This window comes from Maylandia zebra, linkage group LG5, assembly GCF_041146795.1.
Source record: "Maylandia zebra isolate NMK-2024a linkage group LG5, Mzebra_GT3a, whole genome shotgun sequence".
NCBI classification, from domain to species: Eukaryota; Metazoa; Chordata; class Actinopteri; order Cichliformes; family Cichlidae; genus Maylandia; species Maylandia zebra.
The window spans coordinates 37,851,173-37,869,199 of record NC_135171.1 but is presented as its reverse complement, the minus strand read 5'-3'; the positions used below and the strand labels follow the sequence as shown (position 1 = coordinate 37,869,199).

Genomic DNA, 18,027 nt, shown 5'->3' with positions numbered 1-18,027 from the left:
GAGACTGAATCCAACATCAAAGGTTGGACATATCCACCAACGCCTGCTTGTTTGATTCTTTATTAAATCCGTTAATGACACCTCACGCCAAAATAAAGAGGCTTCAAAGGTTTTCAGCATAATCAGCATAAATAGATATCTGCATGCGAAACTGCAGTATCTGTAGGCAGGGGATAAAAATTTGGTATCTGAAACTTTCTGGTTTCCATTTGTAGTGTGTGCTTTATGAAGTAGTCAGATTAGCATGCATGCAAAGTCTGTGTAAAGAGCAAAACAGCGGTTGCATAAGCCAAAAGTCAATCTCAAACCCACTGTTTATTCTCTTTGTTGCCTATGCAAGAAAAGGAAAGTTTTGAGCGACACAAAGTGATATTCAGGGATTTATTCATTCACGGACTTGGTGAATTTGTGTGTGTTGACATGAAGATTGAGCTAAATGCTAATTCAATAGCTGGGACCGCGTCCTCGTTTAGGTTTGATAGTGTTTCTAGTAGATAATGGCAGACGGCTGGAGCGTGAATTGAGGCTGCGGTTTGTGGAAGGCCGCTCCACCGGGCAGATCCCCATCTACTAATGAGAAGTGAATGAATTGCAAAAGGGAGGGAAGGTGGGGCATGACAACGAGGACAAACAGCTTGTAGTTGGGCGGGGGGTTATATATAGGAAAGAACTGGAAGGGGCATGTATCGAGGAGGGATCCCACTCTGAAATTTCAGGTAAATTATCCTAAATATTGGCATTAAAATTCTTTCACATTCAGTTTTATTCTTATAAGCCAAAGCACCAGAGAAATAATAAAAACTAATGCAGTACAGCTACAGTATAATTTGTGGTTTGTTGCTTTCATAATGTTTTAAGTGAATAAAGACAACCTGATGGTATTCAATAACTTCAGGGCCTAAGATGTAACTGTGTGCCAAGCTTGTTTAGTTTGGTGAACTCTGATCGCGGAGGAGGAATTTGCTGTCAAAACAAACAAACGGAGATTTCATTACAGTCAGATGCCCTCAGAGTAAAATGAAAGTGTAAGATTTCATGGCAGCTCATCCAAAGGCTCACATGTCAGCACATGCCAGCATCCTTGGTGTGCCAGAAGAAAAGTCATCTGGAGTCCTTGAATATCACTTGATCATTTCAAGGCAGTCCATTTCACATGTGGTCAAGCATGTAAGTAATCAATAAGGTCTTATGTAGAGCCCAGTTTCATCACTCAGAACCGCTTTATATGATCATTAAAGTGATACTTCAGTACTGAAATGCTGCATCATGCTTGAAAATGAGTTGCTGCCTTCGATCGGCCTGTTATCTATCAACATTGCTGAGACAGAATGGCATCCACTTATTGACTTAGACATTTTAAATTCAGGTCAGATAACCCACTGAAGCCCTGTTAGGTCCAATGGACCCTGGGAATAAGAAGAGGTTCTGACCCAGTAAGCCGTCTCTCCGTCCATCCATTCTTTTTGTGCAGCTCTTCTATCAGTCTTGGCTGGACGCTCAGTAGCTATGGCGTCCTCCCAGTGGAGGCCCATTTTAAAGCTGTCATCCACCCTTCCTTTGCATACTTTTTCTCCTTTTAGTGCAAAAACCTCTTCATTGATCCCATGGACTATTCAGCTCCTGCCACTGGTTCATTTTCTTGCTTTATGGACCACATTCCTGCTTGGTTCCCAGTGCTTTTTATCAGCATCCTCCATTTATGTGGCCAGCCGAGTGGTCAGTATGTGTCTGTATGCTCTTTCTGGAACCGATCCACTTTGCCCTCCACAGTGAAGAGGACTGAAGGACCTGGACCACAGCCAGCTGGCCTCCAGTTAGTACAGCCAGGGCACAATAGCAAAGCCAGGCAACACAGAGGAGGCCAATGTTGTCCAAATCATGCGTTTTCCAGCACCATTGTCCTCGCCTCTGTTTATATGCCTTAGACATAGTGACTGTGCCCAAATCAAAGAATGATTTCTGCAAACATTTGCTTAGCACACTTAAAGGACTGTAAGATGACTTAAATGTTTGCACTGATTGGCCTTCTCAGCGGCTCATGGAGTGAAAAACAAACTATTAGTACAAACACTACATAATTTGCCTAGTTTAGGAGCATGTATATATGTTAATGTAATAGTTTACACACTCACCAGCCACTTTATTAGTTACACTGTGCTAGTACCTGCTTGGGCCCTCTTCACACAGCTGCTGCAGATTTGTCGGCTGCACATTAATGATGCGACTCATGTTCCATCACATCTCAAAGTGCTCTACTGGATTGAGATCCGGTGACAGCATCGTGTTCAAGAAGCTAGTTTGAGATGATGAGAGCTTTGTGACATGCCGTTCCATCTTGCTGGATGCAGTCATCAGCAGATGATGGATGTGCTATGGTCATAAAGGGATGGACACGGTCAACAATAATATTCAGACTGTGGCATTTTAAATATGCTCATTCGATACTAGGGGGACCAGACGCATCACACCACCATCAGCAGCCTGAGCTGCTGATACAAGGCAGGATGGATCCATCTGAATTTAAATCACCGTTGCATTCCCCTCTGACCTTTGACATCAACACAGCATTTTCACCCAGAAACCTCTTGCTTACTGGATATTTTTTCTTTTTCATATCCTTCACTGAAAAGCCTAGAGATGGTTGCGTGGGAACATCCTAGTAGATCAGCAGTTTCTGAAATTAGTCAGATCAGCCTGTCTGGCAACAAAAACCAAGTCACTTTCATAGTGACTTGTGTACTTCCCCATTCTGATGCTTGGTTTAAACTTCAGAAGGTCATCTTGACCATGTCTACATGCCTAAAGTCATTACTGTATGAGTAGCTGATTACATATGTGCTATAATGGCAATGTGTACATAATAAAGTGGCCGGTTGGAGTACTCATAACAGGAAGAATCTAGGCTAGGTAACAACTGCTGTTCTAAATAAACTGGTGAACCTAAAGCCAGTGAATGAGAGGAAGTGCAAAAACAAAGGAAAGAAAATCTTTGAAGGAGGGAGCAGAACTCAGGCCAAGACCCTGACAGCTGTGAGATGAAGGACGGCACAGTCTCTGCTGGTCTCAGAACAGAAAGTCGCTGCAGATGTCAAAATACAGCAGACATCCAGAGCCAACTGTAGGAACCAGATTTTAAAGAAAATAATGGAGCTTTTGGTGTTTAGTGACCAGTTCAACTGTACATTATACATCTCTATATGAACTATTTATTATAGCTTTTTTGACATCTATCCAAAACCTATTTACCCATTTTCAATGGTTGTGATTACAGTGATTAAAAACAGAAAACGAAAAATGTTTCTTCTCATGTCCACAGCCTGCAGGAAATCTGAACTCAAACTGTAACAGTATAAGAGCTAAACAGATTCAGATTCACCATGTAAAGTTCTCAAAATATACATTTTATTCAAAATATGTTAATGTAACCATCAATATATTCCAGTAATTACAAAATCAGTAGTTTTGTCTTCATAATTTGATCCTTAAACACAAGCCTGGATCTGTGTATGTGATCACAAGTAACTTTTGAAACAGGCTACTGTCCCTTTCTGCATCATACTGAGCAGTCGGTACTTTTCTTGAACAAATTCCTGTTCAGTTGGATTGAATTTAATTAATAAGGAAACAGGGTTGAACTTTTTTTTTTTTAAATCAACTTGTTTGCAGCTACCAGAAGTAAGCTGCCTCATAACAAGATGACATCGCTGTACCTAAAATAAGGGAAATGGCAAACTGTTTGACTTCATTTCTACTTCCTCAAGTTGAGGTGAAAAACAAACTGACCATTGCAGAAAAATCATGCACAAAAGTTCAGTCTTTCAGCTTTAAATGCACCACAGACACTGGTGTCTTAACACTCAGCCATATCTGGGTATGCGCTCGACTCTGCAGACATTTTGGACTCCTGGGACTACTTGAGGGTCTACTTAATCGCACAGTCCCCCCCCCTTTGTACAACCAAAAGTCTGCTAACACTATTCACCCATATGGTTAACTGTAGTTTCCTATATGTTCATCAACAGTAACAACACAGACATGTAAATGCAAAAACATGGGAACATAACAGGGGGAGTACTGATACAAACATATTTACAAACCTGTCTGTACAAATACTCGAACGCTGTACAGTTGATGTGGTGAGGAAGAAGGGTGATGGCGTGGCATTACAGGTAATCACATTTTCAAAGAAGTCGGCCATCAGAAAGCTTCCCGCCAAACTAAATTATTTTCAACTCATGGAAGACTCTTTGGCACAAACACATTTAAAGGAGCTGTTACATTTAAGGAATAGTTTCGAATTCCCGGGTGTAGTCTGACTGGCTTCTGCAGCTTTGATGACAAGGTTGGTACTAAACTCCTTCTTAGTCTCCACAAATAGAAACTACTTGGCTTAACTTACCATGAAGACTCGAAACAAAGAGAAACATCTTGCTCTGAGAAGAAAAAGTCTCACTAATGTTTTTCACTTTTTTCCTGCCATGTCAAGGCAGGAAAAGGACGCCTGCAGTGTTAATGGCTTTATTGCATTTAGGTAAGCCTGCTCACGACACACTGTGGTTAGCGATTCTGCATGTGCTTGTTTTAAACTAAGACAAGTGTCACTGTGAGCGCACCAGCTATCATCTAATGGTGTGGCAATGACCAGTTTTTGAAGACAGTGTAGCTAGTCAAGATCCAGACAACATATCAGAGTCTAGATTTCCTATTACGGAAGTCTGTCATTTACAATCTGACAATCCTGCAGAGATTTAAAAGTCTTCAAACAATAGCTCATTGTTTTGCCACTGCATTCCCGTTAGTGCATTCCTGCTTTGCTCTCAGACCCTTTGCTTGCTGAGGTGCAAACTGCTCAATATTTCTCAGACTACAACAATGTCTGATAGCAAAAATCAGAGTCTGGGTGTTAATATGCTGACTGCTGGCTCTAGCTCCTCTCATCAACTGTTTCTAAAATGATGAAATATTCATTTAATTCAGCAGACAAACCACTACATGTAGTACTGGGGTTTTTTTTCCTTGGGGGGGGGGGCATGACACATTACCTGATATAACAGCCTGGGCTCGCTACATACCAAAGATTCTTCTGAAAACTCATTTTTCATTTACAGTAATCATTACATAACATACAGTTTCAGTTTAGAAGACAAATACAGTGACTCAGGGGAAGTAAAGCCACACAATGGCCACCAGGAAAAAAACAAAAACGAAACAAACAAATAACACTGTTATTTGTAGTGACATATTCATGAATCCATCCAGTATGATGGCTGGTTTTTTTTTTTTTTAATTACACGTACATAACGCAGACAGTAACCCTCATTTCATTTGAACCGTTCTTCCATGTCAGAAGGTGCTCAGCTGGGGAGATTCGTCTCCCCCCCACTAACTCACACACACTCTCCACACGCCATCCAAATAATAAATACACTCGACTTTAGAAACCATGTTTTTTCTTTGTTTTGTTGTTTTTTTTACAATTTACATTTCATAAATAAAACATGTACAGTAATTTTCAACCATGTTTGCTTAAATTATCTATACGAGTGAGCACAAAGTGAATAATGCATAAAACAAAGCACGACCTGTCAGTTTAGGTTCCACGTGAGAGGACGGTGAGGTGACGCATAGTTGACGGAATATAGTGACCGTTTCAAACACTAGTGCAGTACTTTTACTCTTTCCGGTTATCTCTCACTGTAGAAGTACACTTCATGAGTATTTTAACACTGTTTTATGGCATTCCTTTCCCTTACTTTTCCAGGCAGCATGTCAACACGGAAAGAGATGTCACAGATCTCCTTTTGCCATGTTTTGCATTTTCTCATGTGTTGTACTACAACAACACGGTGTATTACAAGATATCAGCACCCTTCCAGGATGACTGTCCTGCTTGTTTGAACATGACAAGAATGTGCCACATGTGGTTTGATAACAAGATTAGTTTATCCTGGAAGAAATGCTGTTCTAATGAAATAATACCAATCTGTTTGTGGGGTAACAGACAAAGTTTCTTCCATGTGTGAAAGTAGAGGATTCAGTACCTTGCGATCTTCTCTCCTAATTCTAAATTTCTGTCAAAAAACACTCCCCATCCTCTTTGATTTTTAACAGGGAGAGCGGGACCACTTCTTGTCTTTACATTTGTTGTGTAAAGAGACTCCATGTATGAAAGGAATTTCCTCCACTTCTCAGCTGCACTTTAAAGGAGTTACGAGACTGGGAGGTGAAAGGAAATGTTTTCATACTTTAATCGGGCCGCCTGTCTTGAAGACATTTTTGAACCGGGAGTGGTGAAGGATGTTCAAAGACTTTCCTTCTTTCTTCTCCTCCCTTCTACACAGCCTTCCTTGCTTCCCTCCTCTCAGTGCAAACACTTCCTGTTCTGGTAACAGTCACATGACCGCGCACCAACTATGACACGCAGCAGCAGGTCCGCACCTTCGGCTGCTCCTCCTCCATAGGCTGCTTGAATTTGAGCAGGGGTGGGTCGCCGCTGGCTGGGGTATAATATACGGCGTTGCCATTGGAGGAGACCAGCGGCATGCGAGGATCCTCAGTGGTGGTTTTGGCATCAGTGAAGGAGTCTGTGGAGCCGTTACCAAGGTGACCGTTGAACAAGGGGTGGTTCAAGAGCTTGGCAGCAGCTCGCTGCTTTTTCAGCTCTGACAGAGTCTGAGGGCGCTCTTTTGGCCAGGCTTCCTCCTGGGACGGCTGGGTGGTGACAACCCCACCCTTACTGGACGTCGGTGTGCTGCCATTGGAGGGAGGCTGAGGTGGCATGGATGTTGTCGTGGAGATTAGGCCATTCTGCTTGCTGTTGCCTTCTTTGAGGATGGTGGGTAGGTTGGACTTGTCGGGCAGCTCCACAGCGACAACAGGCTTGACCTGCAAGACATCAATAAGGATTACTTTAATCCTCTGTAAGACTTTCTTTTAGCTCATTAAATACACAAAGGCCTGACTGTGCAGGGCAGATCAGCAAACTTTGATCTGCTGCCGAGGCTTACAAAGTTCAAATGAAATCAGATGTAAAGCCAATTTATTTGCTTCATTATAGAGAAAATCTCCCAACTGTTCAGAGTTATTTTGTGCCAGAGCAACATTTCTCTGAATGTCATCTGATAATCTGCAGATAATGTGTGTAAAAAGTTGAGGTTACAATAAGCAGCGGTGGCGGCAACAGAGTCTACTGATAATGGAAGACAGTATTTCAGTTTTTTTCTGTTGTGGGTTTCCTTTTGTGCAATTGCTCCTGGGTGCTGGAGGAAGTCCTCTGTCTGATTCATCCAAATGTGACATTTCAGCTTCTGAGTGGGAAGAATCATCTTTCTACCTGTGCTTAAAAATATCTCTCACACACATTATCATCTGACAGCGTGTGTGTGAGGGGGCGGTAAATTCCACCAAGCCACCCCCCACCCACCCAAAAAACCAAAGTTAGAACTGCATAGAGCTATTTATGTAATCCTTAAAAATAGTCTCACACTAACTACTTGGCTATTCTCCTGATCAGACTCCTTTTCTTTCTCGTCCTCGTCTTCCTTTTCTTTCCTCCACACGATGGCCTCGGTCTCGTACTCTTTACGACACAGGTTGTGTCTGTCCGACAAACTGGCTCGCCGCACCACTTTTCTGTGAACACAAGTGGAATTCCCAGTAAGAAAAAGCAGCTAGAAAAATAACAGCTTACCATATATGGTACTTTTACACATGAAAGTTAAAGAGCAGAAGAACTTATACACACGCTAAACTGACAGCTTCATTATGTCAGACATTATGTCATTATATCAGCGGAGGCTTCTATCCACCATTCTCCTATTAAATGTAAATACAGCTGTAAGTATACAGAACAGATGTTTTGTCTGTTTTCTAATTTCTCCAAATAACAAAGCCTGTAGTAGCCATGCTACCACCAACAGATGTCAGCACATACCCACGACTGCCTGCACTGGACGTTCGCCTGCACAGCGAGGTCTTGTGCTTGAGCTGTGACTTCATGATAATGTCGTGTTTGTGTTTCAGGTCCAGCAGGATGGCTCTGAACTCCTCGTCCTCACACAGATCTTAAAGCAACATGGGTAAAAGGGACACTGTTAGTAATGCTTAACATAAAAGTGAACACTTGGAAATGAGACCCTGCTGAGACGATACTTTTTTTCCCCTGAACTCATTACCAGGTGCACCGGACAAGTGAGTGCTACAGTATACTGTAAACATACCAATTGGAGTCTCCTCCAGGAAGGTCTTGGCATTGAGACTGGCTCCGTGAGACACCAGCAGCTCTGCCACATGCATCTAAAGCAGCAACAACAACAACAGTGGAAGCAATTTGTATTAATGGTTCCAGAAACCTTTGTGTGCGCCTGAGGCTCTTATCTCTTTCCTGTTGTGTTTTCCTTACCTGACCCCAGCACGCTGCAGCATGAAGAGGCTGCCATCCATCTGAATCTCTGAGGTCCACACGAGCCCCCCCCTCCAGCAGCAGCTCTGCAGCCTGCGTGTAGCCATTTGCTGCTGCGATGTGTAGCTGCAACAACAGAGAAGGAAATAGATTGTTTTCCCCCAGTGCTCAGGATTTACTGTTTGCATGCAAAAAAAATAATGTGAAATTCATACTAAAGTGGCAATGAACATGCCAAAGAACGTTATATAGTGGTAACTTACAATTGCTTACTATGTGAGACATTACACCTGCAAAAATCTACAAATAAAGTATTTTTTTGCTTCTAAGTTTAAAGATGTCAGTTTATTGCTGTGCATCTTCTAATATTATGTTAAATTAGATGTAGATTATTGTGGTCAATTCAAGGTCCTGATCAAATTAGGCTGAGCCTGCCTCCATGAAACAACCTAATCTGTTAATGTTAAGATATTAATTCTTGTCCTAGCCTCATAAAACTAGCCTGGAACATGTCATCACTCAGAGGGAATTTGTAATCTTGCCCGAGAGACCTATCCAACATACTGTAAAGAAAAAAAACGAACTGAAACTAATTTACCATTTTCAGACAACGAAACCTAAACCTGAAACTAAACTGAAAACAAACATGATTAAAGTAACCCACGCAAATACGGGAACAACATGCACACACCACACAGAAAGGCTCTAACCAGTTGGTGGAGTCAAACTCCACTGAGCCAACAGTGCTAACCCCTGCACCACCGTGCTCCCCAATAATAAAAACAATGTTTAATAATAAAGTAAACAGGTAGTTTCAAAAGTTCTAATCAATAAAAGTCTCAACAGACTGAAGGGCTCTGTCCCAGAAGTCTTTTCATCTTCCAAGGAACAACTAACAAATTCAGAGCCTGTCATCGAAGATTGTGAGCCTCAGTGTGATTAGTGTGAAGCTGGGATAAATAATTTGAAGCCTGGCTATTTACTGGGACCCGTGTAAAAATTAATGTGAGCTCGCCAACTAGAATATTTTAATAGCAACATTTTGTTAAAAATAACTTTTAATCAAATGGACCAATATGGCAAGGCCATGATGATCCACTTGGTAAAATAAATCCGCTTGGCATCTTTCTTGGCCTTAAGACAACAATTCTGACGGCTAAAGATCCAAACGGGACACAAAAAAAAACAAAAAAAAAAAAACAACTTTTTTATTGCTTAGAGGCATAAAACAGATGATTTATCTATAAAAGGGCTTTACAGCAACCTAAGCACGATAACACACAAGCATCAACAATTTCCTCCAGTTCAGCAAAGGAGACCATATATCGTAATTTAGAAATCTTCTTTAAATAAAAGGTAACAGGAACAAGAAATACATTTTACAGGTGAATCAAAGCCCAGACTATAATCAGACATCCCAAACTCTGAACCTAAAGAAGCAAAAGGTTCAGGAGGAGCTATAATTGTGTTCTCAGTTGATGTTTAGAAGAAGGTAATGGCTAGACGGCCATTAATCTGGGTTAAACAGTGGTCCAGGGTTGACAGCCTGTTCAGCTGGTGAGGTTTAAAATACATATGCAGCTTAATGTCAATGGCATAGAAATGGCAGAAAAGGATGAATGATGGCAGATGAAGAAACAACATAGATAGAAAAATAATAAGGGACCCAGAACTGAACCTTGTGGAACTCCACAGGTTAAGGAAGCGATGTTAGAGTTCATCCTAACAGAGACGGTCCTATTAGATACATAAGTAGAAAACCAATCTAACAAAGAGCCAGAGATCAGATGAGAAAAGAGAAATAATGAAAAAATGCAAAGTATAATTACTCTGACAGAATCATCAAGTTTTTACACCAAGTCTTTTTCAGCATTTTGCTTATAAGAAATAGCAACTAAATAATGACCTAATTCAGCTCCACTTTATACATTTAAAAGAGAAGCAGCAGAATATTTGAGTGTCTCAAAGGTTCTCAGAGTAGAATATGCTTTCAACAACCTCAAAATGTTGTTTTAGGAGGAAACAAAAGCAAAAATCTTTTTTTCATTTTTTCATTTTGCTTTTTTAAATCACCAAACTGAAAATTGTTAATTTCAGTTTTTATTGGAACCTCCTTTGAATATTTTCCTTTCCTGGCCTTCAAATTACTGAATGCCTGAAAAAGAAAAATATAATATGATGGCAGCACTTGGCCTTTCATTCTGCCAATTTCTAAAGCCCCACACAAACTGTGGCTGTGAGGTTGAACAATAACAAACTGGTATAAAATATGTTTATTGCAACAGGGAAGTTGGCAAGTGGTGTGACATTCATGAAAGTCTGGTTTGCAGCTTCAAGTGTCACTTACAGGAACTGTACTTAATGCTGTTTGCCTCTTTTGGTGAGACCGCAGAAGTAGGTTATGTTTGGGATAACAGAAAGCACCATCTATTCACCAGTCTATCTTTTGGAAAATGCCATCAGCATTCCAGAAGACCGAATATCGAATCCCAGCGTTCCTTTATAGGCATCTAAAGGCCGTGAGACATGCAGAATTAGCTAAAGGAAACAAGCTAAAGTTGTCTAACATGCCATAAAAATACAACTAAGGAACACATGAGTTTAACAGAAAACATCACTGTAATTGTAAACCAATGTACCGGTGCATCCCATCAAAGAGTGGTTACATTGATCAAAACTAAAAGACAGCCTCCTCATTAAGGACAAACTTCCTCATCTAAGTCAGTGTCAGATGAGGCTGAGGACGACAAGTAATAATAGGACAAACCTGAGGCAAATGAAAAGATCATTAGCATTAGCCAAATGACAAATCTGACCTTTTGGCGGGACTGGACAAAAAGCCGCTGAAAACATCTAAACTTGATCTAATAACAGTCTGTCCGGCTTACTGAGACGTTTCACTCAAAACCAGAAATGTCAACCTCATGCTGACAGTACAGGTTAAGCCGGGGGACCATCAGTCTTTGCTGAGATTTTCGTTCCGAAACAAACCGGTGGACCGACACTGGGCAACACTGCCTGTGTCACCGTGCCAAAAGTTTCATAATGTCAGCATACTGTGAGCACTCCAGTTCCTCCCACAGTGCCACCAGCAGCATGTCCTGATTTACCCTTCCACTGGTCAAACGCATGCCGGGACAAGTACTCTCTTGTCTTCCGTTTTCACCCACAATCTAACGACATGCAGCTAAATGTGTGATTAAAGGACTGAAATAACCTCCATCGCCGTATCTTAACTTAACAATGCGTTTCACTTGTTATTTCCAGTCTGAAATGCTTTGTGTACATGTGAAACTTCACTCGCCTCACTCATTCTCCTTCACAAGGCTAAAACTATAGTTTTCTTAAAAATAAACAAAACCTGAGATGACAGTAATTGAAAAGAGAGGACTGCAATAATAGACCCATAAGTTAGGAGGCAGGCGCCAACGTGGTGCACTTAAGAAACTGCTCATCTACTGGGATTTTCCCTCACAACTGTCACTGGGGTTTACAGAGAATGATCTGTAAAAGTGAAAAGTGAGTTCTCTGGGTGAAAATGACTCATCGATGTGAGAGGTCAGAGGAGAATGGCTAGACTCCTTCGAGGTGATGAAGGCAAGAATAACTCAATTAAGCACTCATTACAACCAAGGTATGCAGAAGATCACCTCTGAACACTCTGGTTCAGTTTGCACACCAAAACTGGACAAAAGCAAATTGGGAAAAACATCCACTGGTCTGATGAGTCTCAATTTCTGCTGCAACATTGCGATGTTAGGGCCAGAATTTAAGCAACATGAACGCATGGATCCATCCTGGCTTCTATTATATAGTAGAACAGCATTATAGTATATAGTTCAGGCTGGTGGTGGTGATGTAATGATATGGGGGATATATTTTTTGGAACACTCTAGGCCACCCATTACTACCAATTAAGCATCATTTATATGCAGCAGCCTGCCCAAGTATTGCTGCTGACCATATCCATCTCTTTATGACCACAGCATACCCATCTTCTGATGGCTTCCCCCAGCAGGATACAAAGCTCAAACCATCTCAAACTGGTTTCTTAAGCATAACAATGAGCTCACTGTCTTCAAATGGCCTGCACAGTCACCAGACATCAATCCATCCACAACCAAACCACAGAGAAACATTTCCAGCTAAATCTACACAAGGAAGAATTAAGGCACTTCTAAAGATATAAGGAGGTGTGTCCAGTGAGTGTATTTTTATATATAAACTTTGTGTTTATGTGTCCTTCGTCAGGTTTATGGCACAGAGAACAACATGTGACACTTGTTACTTTTCCTTACTTTGTTTACACTTTTTTTTTAATAAACTTCCAACAAAAATGAAAAATATTTCTCTTGCTTTGTGACTTCTGTCTGAAGTCACAAAGCATACAAATCATTGTGCCTGCACATCAAAACAGGATCATAAAAATGCATTTCACTGGAAAACAAAAGATTAACCTTACATAACTTCCTGTCAGTTCAGGGTCTCTTCCTCTCATCTGTGCCAGGGATTTTAATAAGGCATGCTCTAGTTTGCTTCATCGTGCTCGAATGAAGATTAACAGGATGTAGAAAGCAAAGGGACAAGCGGCTCAATCACACAATCTGTAGTAAGACTTTAAAGCTTAACGGGGTTATTTTGGGATACTACTATCCCCTAGCTACTTCCATCCAGTGATCCGTCACTGTGTTTCCCCCGTGTAGCTAAATCCCTAATACATAATAAAGACTTCATTAAGGCATCTGACATTATATGCTCTACTCAGTAAATTATGTGCTAATGATTTTTTTTGTACCTTGCTTGACTTTTATTGCATCACTGTACTAAAGTGCTAAACAAAACAAATTTAGGGACTTATTAGGTACACACAATCCTCGCGTACCTTTGCACTATGCAGCAAAGCATAAAGACATGAGGGCCTTTATTAGTTTTCATTCTCTTGTCTACTTAAATCGCTCTAATCACACTTATGCATCAAACTTATAAACTTTAGGGGTTGGCATAAAACGCACACAAAAGGCCAACAGGAGCACACACGCTACTGAAAACCAAATATCCAATCTGACCATGTTTTCTTTGATGAAATGCTGCTTTTATGTTTCTTGTCATCTCTTCCCGCTCCTCTTAAATGCAATTTTATCATCACTACAGGTTTACTGTAATCTAACATTTGTTTAAATAATGACTGCAGGTATCCTGAGCATTCATAACTGGAGCACTCAGACCATTTAAAATCATACAGCTGATTTGTCTTTAAAAAATTATAATGAGGCTCTAAATGCCTGATTAGCTTTGGAGGTTTTACGGCCTCGCGAGACAGTGTTGCAGAGCACATGATCTTTAAAAGGTGAATCTGTAATAAAGACGGTCCACTGAATATTTACACACCATTTGCTTTTTTCCCCCTCTTTGTTCAGACCTGTGACGCCTGATATTAACGCGAGAGGTTTGTCTCTCTGCAGCACATCTGGAACCTGGTGGGTAGGAGGGTTCATTTCATGTTTAGCTCTCTTATCTTATTTTATTTCTAACTGCTTCCTTTTCAAATGCTTTTTCTTCATTTCCTATCATACGTAATATTAAAGAAGATCAAAGTTTCCAGTAATGAGGTCAGTATATATCCAAATAATCCCTATGAGCCAGCAGCTCAGGCTTCACGCAGACTGCTTTAAATGAGCCAATTCAGACAGCTTTTTTCTACTGGCTGTGATGTTAATAAAAACGCATATCCCCAACATGGTCATCTCCGCCACACAGGTCTATGTGTGAGCCAAGAAGCCCTAAGGGTAACTATGGGGGGACAGCAAGCTGTGTTGAGCTTAAAGTCAAGAGTTTTCCAGTGTCATGATGGTGGCTCTGCTCTCTCTGTCTAATATTTTATACATACAAACTGTTGAGCCACACCTTACTAACGCATGAAAGAAGCACTGCTGAAATTTGGCTACTTTCAGTTTGTGATGCAGAAAATGTGTTTATGTTCTTGGTGCTAATCTGCTGCTGAGCCTCTTTTATAGCTGCTGGAATTACAGCTACAAGAAAAATGAAAAACAAAATCCATTAATTACATACTGAATACTCATTCAGTCAATAAAAATAATTTCATTGCTGACTAAACTAAAATGATTTCCATGTCTCCTTTATTATGCTAAGGGAGAATCTCAGACCTGAACACAATGAATAATTTTCAGTATTTAAACGTGTAAAAGGTTTCCCAGCTCTAATGTACAGTTCATTTTAGAAACAAACAGCAGTATCAACACCGGGCCGAGCATTAAAATACATTATGTATATAATTTTCTCTCGTCTTCTTTGCAGCAACACGGTTGCATTTTACTGATATATTTTTTATGTTCTTTATAGCTCTCCATCTTCTGTTCATCTGATAATATTTCTGATTAGAGTAGATAATGCTCACTTGAGCCATTTAGCTCTGAAGAGTGAATTGATGTGTAAACACCAACTTTTCCGTGAGCCTGCACGGATTCTGAAGAAGGAAGCAGCTTGGGTTAACAGAGAAAGTTGATCCCGACTGAGGGTTTGGGTTTTGTCAAGCCAGCTTGGCATGTTGAACTTGCTTTGCAGTCTATTCATCTGCTCATTTGCTATGCAGATCTTCTGTTTATATGAGAAACAGAAGAAAGGAGGGGAAGATGAGAGGGAAGCAAACATCTGAACAGAAGAAAGTTGCTTTAAAGTGTGCTACAACATCGTTTTTCTTTCCTCAGACAGTGGATAAACTGAGGCGCTGCACCAAGTCCCAGTGTAAGATGAATCAGATGAATTTTATAAATGTGTATCATCCAAAACTACTCTTGCAGAATCCAAGGGTAGAAATATGGAGCCACAAATGAGCACAATAGGACCACTTTAACAAGCTTACATGGAAAAAATGGCTTCAGCCCAGGAAATAATATTAAAATCATTTCCTCTTTATTGCACCAAGATTTGTTTGCTTAGATAACCCAACAAAAATAGCAAGAAAAGGCTTAAACCCCAATATTAGAAACCTCCGGGTGATTCACCAATGGAAGAAGCCTCCAGAGCGTACAGACAATTAAAGCAGTGATATGGCAACACACTAACTGCATGGCTGCAATGCATGCATATGTCCACCCTGCTAATCTTTCCTAATCTTTGAATGTAGCAATCTTAATATCTGCTTTCCCTTTTTTAATAATATAAAAACATTTTGTCTGAAGAGCAAAAGCAGTGGCTGTCGTCCAGATGATATCACAGTGAAGATTTTAACCTCTCAAGACAATTTCTACCCTCATCTATGGCAGACTACTCTAACAAAAGCTACCCGCAGTAACAAAACACTTGTAGCTAATTTAAAGCCACAGTCAATTATATCTCAGACAATGTATTGTGGAGCAGCTACAGAAAGGCAGCTGCATTAGCTGCCTATTAACACCACACACAGAGCTTAGCTTTGCCAAATTAGTGCACCATCACTGAGTAACCTGAGCACATAAATCTGCCACTTTACATCACATTTTACATTAATCTAAGTGTATTTATGCAGTACATGCAACCAATTTTATCATTTTAAGCGAGCGCATTCTGTTCCACATAAAAGGAATTAAATGTTTACAATATTAAAGCAGCAAGAACTTCAGTGATGCCGTTTTAAACTGAGTTTAGTTGAGATTTTTAGAAGAAAATCAAAGCAGATAAACTTACCAGAGTAGCTCCCTGAGAGTCCTGCTGGTTGACCTTTTCTCCTTGACTCAGCAGTTCCTGAATGTCTCCTATCATCTTCCTCTCCGTCGACGCTCGCGTCTCGTTGATCATCTCCTGGGTGATGCCTGTCAGTCAAACATGCAGGCAGAGCAGCCAGAGTTAATCGCAGGGGAGTTTGGTCCTGACACTTTTAATATATAACTGCAGCCTGAAATGGACAGTTTTTGATGTGAGGCGAAACCCACTTGGGTATGATACCTCTGAGACACATACCTGAAAATAAATGTAAAAAGTTAGTAAAGCCTTCTTTAAACTGTAACGTCTTCTTTTTATCTAAGGAGGATGTTTTCTGCCAGCAACAGTTTCCACAGTAGGTTGGAAGCAAAGCAGAAATAACTGCTTTTTGTTATCTTAGTTTGATAATATTTTAAATAAATGGTATTTGTAATAAAAAAAACAACTAATGCTAGTGTTGAAGGTGAATTTAATCTTCACATAAAATTTTTTAAAATGCATTTATTTACTGAAAATCAGTGCAGAGCTGCAAACATTTGGACTTGAGCATCTGAAAGTATAAAGTGACCATTTTCTGCAGGTAGCAGAGTAGTTTATTCTCATGCTGGCTGTCCTTCCATGTCCTGGCAAAGAGGTTTGTTTGCAAAGACGGTTTGGCCCAGGTGTTTCTGGATGTCACTTCCCTTCTAAATTCCTCGTTTAATCCATCTTCCTGCTGCCAGGCAGGGCTAAATACTGAGACTGCCACACTTCAGCAAAGAAGTTATCCTCCTTCGGCTCAGTAACATTCAGCGTTAATTGAAAGAGGTGTCAGTCAAGACTGTCTCTTGTATTCTTGCAGTGTAACTATCAAAATATGTGAATTAACCTCAGAAGAGATCTGGAGCACAGGGTCAAAATATCTACACAACCAAAGTAAACACCCTGCCCTAATTTAACAAAAAAAAAAAAAAAAAAAAAAAAAAAGGGAAATTGAATTCTCATTCATCCTTAAAATGCTGTTTACAGAGGACACTCCCCTGGATCTGATCATTCTAACTTGAAATAAATTGTAGAAGCAGTCAGGTCACATTTGACTGCACATTTTCCTTTGTTAGGATTTCAGCCCCGTGACCTTTCTCAGTAATAAATTTGTCACATAAAGCTGAAGGCAATGGCAGTCAGTCATCCACAACTCCTACTGCAATGTCGCTCTTTTGTTTTAGCAGGTGTCCACGCATGTGAAGGTTAACAGTCGTGATGAAGGGAGTTAAAAGGGTGAATTGAATTTGCAATCAGAGTCACCTGGAGGGGTTTTAAAGGCTCACGGATCAAGGAAATGACAGCCCCTTTAGTCGATTTAATCCATGCCTCCAGCAAATGTTTTCTTCTGTGTTTTCTGTTGTTTCTCTCAGATACTCGTGTCACAAATTCTACCTCTTTCATATTTTGATTTTGCTGCAGTGATGCGCCACAGCCTGAAAAAAAAACTCCCAGAAGGATTAGAGGATGTCAAATCTAGAAAATATTCCTCACCCTCAAACAAAGGATTGTTCCCCCTGTTTTTAGCCTTTTCAGGAAACGTACATAACTGGCAGTAAATGTGACTACATTAGTTTCAGGTGCTTCAAATACCCTGTTGAGTTATAAAGTTGTATTTAACTAAGTAAACAATATAAATGAGAACAGACAAGAACATCGGGCGCAGTGAAAAACCTAACCAAACAGTTCATAGCGGTTGGACAAAAGATCTGGTCAAATATTCACCCAGAACCATTGATCAGGTGTTCAATGTTTGTATGTGTGTGTGTGTGGATGTAGCAGGCTTGTATAAACATACAGTACATGAGGACATGATGTCATTCAAGTATACACAAGCAGTTATATTTTTGCACATAAGGCAACAGAATGTCCTTTCTGTCTTAGGGGCTACTTGTTTAAACAGCTCC

The 18,027-nt window shown here is 40.4% G+C and overlaps 2 protein-coding genes across 4 annotated transcripts in view; one reads left to right on the top strand and one right to left on the bottom strand.

Annotated features, from left to right (window-relative positions):
- The window catches only part of LOC101470492 (serine hydroxymethyltransferase, mitochondrial), a 99,849-nt gene extending 91,119 nt beyond the window's left edge, over nt 1-8,730 (top strand). The window contains exons 12-13 of the transcript XR_013098708.1: nt 8,023-8,078; nt 8,178-8,730. The gene's annotated coding sequence lies outside the window, so the exon portion shown is untranslated. The remainder of the gene's footprint in view (nt 1-8,022; nt 8,079-8,177) is intronic.
- The window catches only part of ppp1r16b (protein phosphatase 1, regulatory subunit 16B), a 100,636-nt gene continuing 85,989 nt past the window's right edge, over nt 3,381-18,027 (bottom strand). For all 3 annotated transcript variants that reach the window (XM_004547674.5, XM_004547675.4, XM_004547676.5), the window contains exons 6-11: nt 16,085-16,209; nt 8,402-8,527; nt 8,220-8,295; nt 7,934-8,063; nt 7,485-7,632; nt 3,381-6,885 (exon numbers count right to left, since the gene is read on the bottom strand). In XM_004547674.5, the coding sequence (XP_004547731.3) occupies nt 6,412-6,885; nt 7,485-7,632; nt 7,934-8,063; nt 8,220-8,295; nt 8,402-8,527; nt 16,085-16,209 (1,079 nt within the window). In that variant the 3' untranslated portion in view covers nt 3,381-6,411. The remainder of the gene's footprint in view (nt 6,886-7,484; nt 7,633-7,933; nt 8,064-8,219; nt 8,296-8,401; nt 8,528-16,084; nt 16,210-18,027) is intronic.